This window comes from Triticum urartu, chromosome 5A (genome assembly GCF_056163025.1).
Source record: "Triticum urartu cultivar PI428250 chromosome 5A, HENAU_Tu73, whole genome shotgun sequence".
NCBI lineage: Eukaryota > Viridiplantae > Streptophyta > Magnoliopsida > Poales > Poaceae > Triticum > Triticum urartu.
Window position 1 is genome coordinate 584576862 of NC_141877.1, and position 8809 is coordinate 584585670.

Consider the following 8809-nt stretch of genomic DNA (forward strand, 5'->3'; position numbering starts at 1 on the left):
GAAGATTCAGCTGGGGGGGGTGCGCTGTTCATTACATAATGTGGTTAAAATTAGATAAGTAATTCGCGACAATGGTGCTGCTTTGTTTCCCAGAACCCTCCTAGATACATTGTAAATAACACTTTGAACTGCGACTAAACCCCTGAGTCTTTCATCAACTCGTTCAGCGCGTTGGAGACAACGTCTAGTCCTTCCAGCTGCAGGGGGGCGGTGTTGCCTTCCATGTGGATCAGCTCGATGAGGAGTGAGTCCCTTTCGTTGGCAATAGCTGTCTGTGTATATGGCCAGTAGAAAAATTAGATTTGTCTCGCTGGATGAAGGTGTCTAATTAGTATGTTTTTACTGACCCTTGTAAGAGGTTTTGCCAGTGAATTCCCATTGAAGTGTCTTAGTAAGTGGGCGACACACAGGACACTCTCGGCCCTGCGAACAAATCGCATTGTCGAAAAGGAAAGGTTTTGGCTATCAGGGCAGAATACCAGTACACCATATTGACAAGAAAACTGATGAAAGCAAGTGCATGAAGTATTTTTGGATTCGGTACGTGTACCTTGTGAATGTTGTAGTGGATAGTAGAGGTGTCTTCTTCGTCCATGAAAGTCTGCTGCAGTGCCACTCGGTGAAGAATTCTTCGATGCAATTGAAAAGGGCGTCATGTATCTTCTCGGCCGCGTACATAAGGCAAGTTTTGCGTGACGTGTCCTCCGTCTGGTATAACATTGGGTCCATGATGGTTATAACATGGGCCATCACGTCCCAATTGAAGCAGCACCACCCGTGTTGCATGACGGCTGGGATCGTAACCTATTTCAGTTGGTTAGAAAATTAGAAGATTGTCTATTTCCAGGCAGCAGTTTTCCTTGTATATTTGACAAATGTAAGCAACACAACTATTGAAAATGAAAAGTCAGTCCTCGGACATTACCATCCGACAGTTTGCGATGTTGCACCTCACTTCAGCTCCAGTGAATTATTTTTGTATTGACATGATTCTTGTGGTGTTCTCCCCTGCAATGGCATGACACTGGCGCGTCGCCCCGTAAAAAAGAATGAGTTTATTGTATGTCCACGAAGCTAGGCAAAATGTATGCCATGTACTATAAAATGATTCTGGTACCGCAAAATCGGGCTCGATAAGCAACCGGTATTGCTCGTCGGGGCTGCCACGGTGCGCATGTGACTCCATCTGGCCAATTCGACGAAAGATCAGGGACCCCAACTCGTGGTCAAGTTCGGAACCGTCGCATATTTGTGACTTGATGGCATTGCCGCTGACTGCAATGATCCGTGGGTCGGGGCGTGAGACCCAATCCCTGAAAAAAAAGTGGCAGTGGGGAAAGTTATTAGCTTTATCAACTGGAGGGGCAAGGCTCGTCGTGCATTCCGCCCTTGCTTATATTTGGTGGGGTAACTAGATGGTGCTTGTGGTTTACCTTGCTAGATCATAGGGTGTTCTTGACCGCATCCATTCTCTGATGGCTTTCAAGACCCCTGCGCCGTGTCTGCGAACCATCCTGTTACTGGACCATGGGTCTTTTGTGAACCGGGTGTGAGCAACTTTGATCTTTGTTACAGCCGCGACATTAACTTGACCAAAGACAATGTGCCCCTCGGTGTCTCCGATCTCATCGTTCAGCATCATGAGCTGCCCTACTAGTTGGTCTGAGTACGTCTTTGTCGCCAAGGTAGGTGAAATTGCAGTTGCCTTACCATCGTTCTTGATAGGCGTACTGGCTTCGTTGTGGCCATCGATGTCCAGTTCAAATGGTGGTGCGTCTGTGAGTGTTGTTTATTTAATTTCAGCAGTGTGCTTGCATTTGTTTAACCCGTGAGTGTGCAAATAACAGAAAATGGCATTCAGAAAATAGATACCAATTACCTGGCGCGCTGTCTGTCGTTGGCCGTTTTTCCCCCTGGTGGGTGTTGTAGACAATTGGTCGGCGGTGGGCAAGACCACTGGTTTGGCATATTTAACGGGAGTTGGGGATGGAGATGACAACTCCAGTCTTCTTCCCACTATGTGCTTGGCAAGTCTGCTCGGTGCTTCTACATTGTGTTGGCCTGCGTAAAAAAATTTGTAACTTCTAACAAGTATGCACAAAATGGTTTGCTCTGTTTTTCAAGACAAGGTCCATAGTACCTGAGCCGTCGACACCTTTCGTTGTTCCGGCAGCGCGATAAGAAGCATTGGGTGCGGGTGTTCCCGTGTTGGGTCTGTTGGAATAAACTTGGAGCAGTTTTTTTGTGAATCGAATGTTCTCACGTGCAATGTTCCTTTTCATTTCGTTTGCGATATGCACACATTTGGCATTGTGCTGTTTCAGTGCCCATCCTAATGGAGAAGCGGCCTGCAATGTAGATAGACTCTAGGTTATTATGGGAGATTAATTCGCAACCCGATATCAGTCTCCCAACAGACCAAAAAATTGATTTGATGTGTGGTTGGACTGTGTTTTTTGTCTCACCAACTCTGGGTTTTGCATCTGGATCCACCGAGCGTAGTCGCCGGGGCTGAATTCGACGTTGCTTCCATGTGTCTGTGCAAGGTTACTTATGGCTGTGTCAGTGTTGATGTAGTCTCCCTGTCGAATGTTGTCTGCGTTGTGTATGACAAGTGCGTACTTGTTTGCCGATCCTTCAGCCTTGTGGTCCATTGATTTCTTCTTGGCATGCTTCTTGTTTATGTAGTTGTGCCATGTGTAGCACATGGCATTCCAACGTCTTGCCTGCATTGGCAAAACTGAATGTTTAGTTCGTGCCGTGAACCTGTCGTTGTAGTTAAACATACAGCGCGGTTACCTCAGGGGCTATGAAGATGGTTTTGCCTAGCTTCCTTGCTGAGCACACGAGGATCATCCGTTTCAGTGTCTCCCCGTCGAATAAATGTATTCGTGGAATTGTTGTTTGCTTTAAGTTCATGATGCCAAGTTCAACATTGTCTAGTACGAACACCTGTCGACAGTGAAAATCCATATGGAAAATGTTAGTGAATAGCTTCGAAAAAGACCAACAAAAACACAAGTTTAACTCCGTTTCCAGCATTGTCTAGTTCTGCATTTTAATTGCTATATCAAAATTACACAAAGTGTTTTTCGAGGGCTGTACCTGCAGGAAGAGGTGACACCCATAGAGGTGGTTGGGTGTTATGTTTGCATCTATTTCTAACTTTAGTTTGCGGACTGCTTCAAGTAAAAAATTGACTGAATATTTGCACCAATTGAAGAGGGCGATGTTTTCTGCATCCTTGATGGCGCCCCAGTAGTCGATGGTTGAGTGATCATGCCTGGTGCACGGCGCGAACAGATTTCCCATCACAAAGACAACAAACGCCATCTTGAAGGAATCCTTCTCCAATCGGCTGGACAGTTCATTTATTTCCTTGCCGATGAACACTTCAAGCGAGCTTAAGCTGCGATCAGATTTATCAGTCCACCCTATAGAGTTCCTAATGACCTCGATTGCTTCAGGTGTGGTGTCTGCATCTTTTCCATGGATGTCTCGCTGCCCGCATGGGATGCCAAACACTTTGTGAAAATCCTCTGGATAGAATGGAATTGGAGTTCCGCCATCTCACAGGATGATGCAGTGCTCTTCCACATCCACCTTTGTCATGAGGAACTTGCTAAACTTCAGATTGATTTTCTGGATCATGGGAATACGCAGTACACCCTCAAATCCAATCTCCTCAACTAGGAATCTTTTGTAATCTGACAGTCCGGCTACCACCTCTATTACTTTCTGAATAGCTATCCTAGGTGTGTGTTTAGTTGAACTGCTTGTTGATCCCGACGGAGCTGCTGCTTCTCCTTCTCCTACCAGCTGCTCTCCATCTCTTTCCATGGTGGGCGGGGTCTGTATCTCCCGCCTGAGATGTTGTTCTTCTTCTTCCATCTAGCTGTGGGAAAACCTGCAGGGGGGCGGGGGGCAGGGGGATGTTTCAGCAAAAATTTGATTGAGACGCCGCCGGCATGAGAGCTGTGGTTCAGATCTCACCTCGCTGCGCGGCGAATACCGGCCTGCTCCGTCGTCTGAAGGCACCGACGAGATCCTCGATTGCTCTGTTCTAGTGATGGAGACTGCCGTCGATCTGCAGTGTATGTGCGCATGCGAGGGGTGGCCCAGCGTGTGGGTACAGAGTTTTGATTATTTACGGCAGGGCGTGGGTGGGGGTGGATTGAGTTCGACCGCTCAAGCAGCTGACCCCACGTACGACCTGTTGGGTCTGTTTTTTGACCGTGCGGTCGTTGCAATTTATGTCTCGTCTAGGGTGGGCGCGCGGTACACGTCCCCCCGTGTTTACTTTACCTGCTTGATGAATTCTAATTAACTACAAGGTTACACATACACGTCCCCCCCGAGTTTACTTTACCTGCTTGATGAATTCTAATTAACGAACAAGATTACACATGGGCGGACTGCCCCGCGCTCTGGAAAACATAAGTGCTACAGGTAATAATTTAAACTGTAGCGGCAGGATTTCTAAATCCCTTCATCAGGCAAAGATTTCGACACACGTGAAGGGGGGGGCACCACAGTGGTATTTACTGCCAGCCGGCCGCCTTCGAAAGCATGACGAAAAGCATTAGCATGCATATCATCATCGTGTTCCTAGCTGCGATGCGTATGTCGTCCATGGCGCGGCCCATCCCGAACATGATGTTGCTTCCGCCTCCGGCAGCCTCTATGAGAAGGTTGATGCCAACCCCGGTGATGTAGAACGCGTACTGGTCCTCCCACAGCCAAAAATCGCAAGGGCCTCCGTCCTGCCATGGTTCAGAACTGACGGCTAAACAAAACGAAGAACTGCAAACTCCTGATGGATGTGTGGGCCGTGGTACTTACTGCCTGGTTCGGGCACTTGTAGAAATGGATGCCTGGGTTACGGTCCGTCCCGGACACGAACCACCTGGTCCTCGTCCCCGTGCACGCTGGGCACATGATCAATGGCAGCGGTGGTGGAACTGCCCGGGTGCGTCTCGCCGCCGAGGAACTCTGGGACATCTTGGCACAGCGGCGGGAGGGGGGAGGCAACGATAGATGTTTGTGTGTGTTTGAATGGTGCCGTCGCATGTGATGATTGCTGCCAAAAGCTTGCATGGGCTATAAATACATCCAACCAGCAACGAAGTTTACGTTATACAGTGTCGCTTGCAACGTTAGTATTTCGTCCTCTCGCCTGCGGCGTACAGCGACACGCGCAGTTGCCTGTCAGACTCTTCTGACAGCTTGTGCATCCTAATACATGAATACGGTGCAGCACGTTCTCCAGCTTTCCTATATACTCGAAGTAGTGAGCTAGTCTGCCACGAATCGCGACGCGGTCCGCGCCGTCAATGCGGTGCGTCCATCTGCCGCTGCGTGCAGCGATGCATTTCTCTATATAGATTGGTCTTGTATTCTAGAGCTAGCTACTGCCCTCTGCCGCATTAGTTAATGCTCCTGTGTTCGTATAAATTTAGGGCATCTTCAACACTGACCTTCAAATTTGCTTTCGCTCGTGGATAGAGATCAGTCCATGGACCGATGCGGGAGCCGACCATCCACCGCTATTCGCATACATTTCAACCGTTGTTTGAACTAATCAGATGAAATTCATGCAAACACGACGGATTTCATCAAAGTTCGGATAGAAAGTAGCACAAATCATCCATATATACCATGCAAATAAGTCCAGTACAACAATAGTTCAAATTCAATGAGGTTAACTGGATGTTCAACAAGTTTTTCATGAATGAATCATGTCGCCAGTGCCGGTCCTGGAGTTTCGGAGGCCCAGGGGCGAACTCAAATGAATGGGCCCAGCGAAGACATTGGAGGAAAATTTTGATTCCATACATTGATAAAAATCGTGAAAGCTATAATAAAATCATTGATATCACCCTTCTGCAATCCAATGAACTCATCTGTTCGTTTCCTCTTTCTTCTTTTTTGGAACCAGATATATGTTTCCTCGCCAACATGTTTGCAAGAAAAGGAACAAAGGGATCTAAAGGTTGTTGTTCAAATAAGTGAGAATCTATGTTCTTCGACTATCCAAATCTAATCATCAAGGAAACCAGAAGTTGAGGAGCAAGTCGGCAACACACGAACTCCACTCCAAGTCTCCAAAGCCGCTATACTGTTGTAGAAGGAAGAATATAGATTAATCACTAGCTAGATTAAGATTGAGGGCAAAGAAAAGAGAAATTTCTCTAGATACTTACCTTTCTTTCCTGCAAGCATCCGGCGGCGGCCCGATCTGCGAGACGAGCGAGAAAACGAACCGGCGTGTAGACATGAGGAATCGCAGGAGCTCCTATAGGGTGCATAAGGCGCTGGGAACGCAGCGAGCGCGCACCCCGCTCCCCCTTCACGACCATATGGACCGGCTCATGTTAGGCCGGGACGCTGCCTGTTTTTTTTTCTTTTCTATTTTTCTTTTTCTCAGTAATTTGGGATATCAAAAAGTTTTAAATTTCAGAAAAATTTACTAATTTTAAATAAAACAATCATGATTTCAAAAAATGTTTAAAAATTTGTAAGAAAATGTTCATAAATTTGAAAATGTTCATGATTTCGAATAATGTTCACGAATTCTAAAAAATGTGCACAAATATGTAAAAAAATGTTCATGATTTCAAAAACTGATTCTTGAATTAAAGAAATGTTCATGATTTTAAAAAATGTTCTTGAATTCAAAAACATATTCAGGATTTAAGATAATGTTCAACATTTCGAAAAATTGTTTAGGATTCCGAAATAATGTTTGTTTGTTTCAAAAAATGTTCACAATTCGGAAAAAAATATTCATGAATGCTCACAATTTCAGAAAAATGTTCATGATTTAGGCAAAAATGTTCACGATTTTTAAAAATTATTTGTGAGTTTTAAAAAATTTCATGATTTCAAAAATGTTCATGGTTACAAATTTTGAAATTTGATGAACAATTTTTCAATCCGATGAACAAAAAAGGAATTTTAAGAATATTTTTTGAATCGTTGAGCATTTTTACACATTGATGAACATTTTTTGAACTTTATACAAAAAATGTTCACGAATTTGGAAAGAAAAGAAATAAATTTTAAATTGGATGAACAAATTTTGAAATCGATGAACAAATTTTGAAATCAAAGAAAATATTTCGAATTTGATGAACATTTTTTGAATTCGATGAACAATAGTTTAAATCAATGAACAAAATTCGAATTTGATAAACATTTTTCGAATTTGATGAACAAATTTTGAATTTTGATGAACATTTTTTCACCCCAATGAAGAAAAAAGGAATTTTATGAACATTTTATGAATCATTGAGTGTTTTTACACATTGACGAACATATTTTTGTATTGCTACAAAAAAATGTTCGCGGATTTGGAAAGAAAAAGAAAAACGAAAATGAAAAAAGAAAAGAAAAGAAAAAAGGAAAAGAAAAGAACTCAAGAAAAACGAAAAAGAAAGATAAACGGTATATGGGCTGGCCCATACGAACGCCCAGCGCACCAGGGGGTGGGCCCCAGGTCGCTCGGCGGCGCCCTACGAAATCAATAAATTAGATACTCGTTGCAAAGATCACTCCAATTCCCCTGGTTGCGACAAGTGGCGCACATGTAGCATGCCACTTATCGCAACCTGAGAGTTTTCCTTTTTTTTCGTAGATTCGTTTATTCAAAACGTTTTATCTCTCAATCCGTGCGTCCAAATCTCGAACCGCTTTCACCGTTGGATTTCTCGCGTCGAGATCTTCAAAACTGTATCCCACGTTGATAGGTTTTGATGAACTTTTTTTCACGAAAAAACCGGACGAAAAAAATGAACCGAGAGCACGGATTTTTTCTCTTTCCGAAAGAGGCACGCCCGTGCCTCTCACGAAATCATAACCGTGCCTCTCGCGGAAGCAAAACCGTGACTCTCACGAAAGGAAAAAAAGAGAACGCATTTTTTTTTGTTTCTGAGGAGGCACGGCCGTGACTCTCGTGAAAGCACAACCGTGACTCTTACGGAAGCAAAACCATGACTCTCGCGAAAGGAAAAAAGAAACAGAAAACGCGTTTTTTTTTCTTTCCGAGAGGCATGACCGTAACTCTCGCGAAAGCACAACCATGCTTCTTGCGGAAACAAACCGTGACTCTCGCGAAAGAAAAAAAATTGAAAACGCGTTTTTTTCCGTTTCCGAGAGGCACGGCCGTGACTCTCGCGAAAGCACACCCATGCCTCTCGCCGAAGCAAAATCGTGACTCTCGCGAAAGAGAAAAAAACAGAAAGCGCATTTTTTCCGTTTTCAATAGGCACGGCCGTGACTCTTGCGAAAGCAAAACCGTGCCTCTCGCGGAAGCAAAACCGTGACTCTCATGAAAGGAAAAAACGTGTTTTTTTGCGCAAGATAATTTTTTTAAAAAATTGATTGAAAAGCTAAGGAAGACCGGTGGAAAACCAAAACGTCGAAAAAACCCCAGAAAAAAACCGTTTAAAAAGCCTTAAACGCGTGCAGAAAAATAAAAACAAAAAAAATCCAGGAGGGAGCGTCCAGAGCGCGACACGTTGCAAATGGCTGAGAGCGCGCCAAGTGGCTCTGATCGTTGTGAGGCTCCCGAAGGAGCGCTCATTAACTAGTTGCTCCCGACGCCCTATGCGCTATATAGGAACCCCGAGGAATCGCCGCATCGCCCCTGTGCGTGCGTACCTTCTTCAGGCCTCTTGGCAATTGGGCTTCTTTTGGAAGTTTCATGATGGGCATCTCAGCCTACAGACTTTTTCTTTTTAATTTTCATTCACGAATTCATCAGGGCCTACATCTACACACACTGCAGCACAGGTCGGGGCCCCTGGTT

The 8809-nt window shown here is 44.8% G+C and overlaps 1 protein-coding gene across 1 annotated transcript; it reads right to left on the reverse strand.

Moving 5' to 3' along the window:
* Positions 1 to 27: 27 nt before the first annotated feature.
* On the reverse strand, positions 28 to 4539 carry LOC125510788 (uncharacterized). Its single transcript, XM_087521861.1, has 13 exons — positions 4370 to 4539; positions 3994 to 4305; positions 3106 to 3907; positions 2800 to 2952; positions 2466 to 2726; positions 2141 to 2348; positions 1880 to 2061; positions 1434 to 1776; positions 1118 to 1313; positions 926 to 1024; positions 551 to 804; positions 348 to 423; positions 28 to 272 (listed from the first exon to the last, which is right to left on the reverse strand). Exons 3-8 carry the CDS (start codon positions 3331 to 3333, stop codon positions 1654 to 1656), a joined length of 1155 nt encoding a protein of 384 aa, XP_087377987.1. The 5' UTR covers positions 3334 to 3907; positions 3994 to 4305; positions 4370 to 4539; the 3' UTR covers positions 28 to 272; positions 348 to 423; positions 551 to 804; positions 926 to 1024; positions 1118 to 1313; positions 1434 to 1653.
* Between the last annotated feature and the right edge of the window lie 4270 nt (positions 4540 to 8809).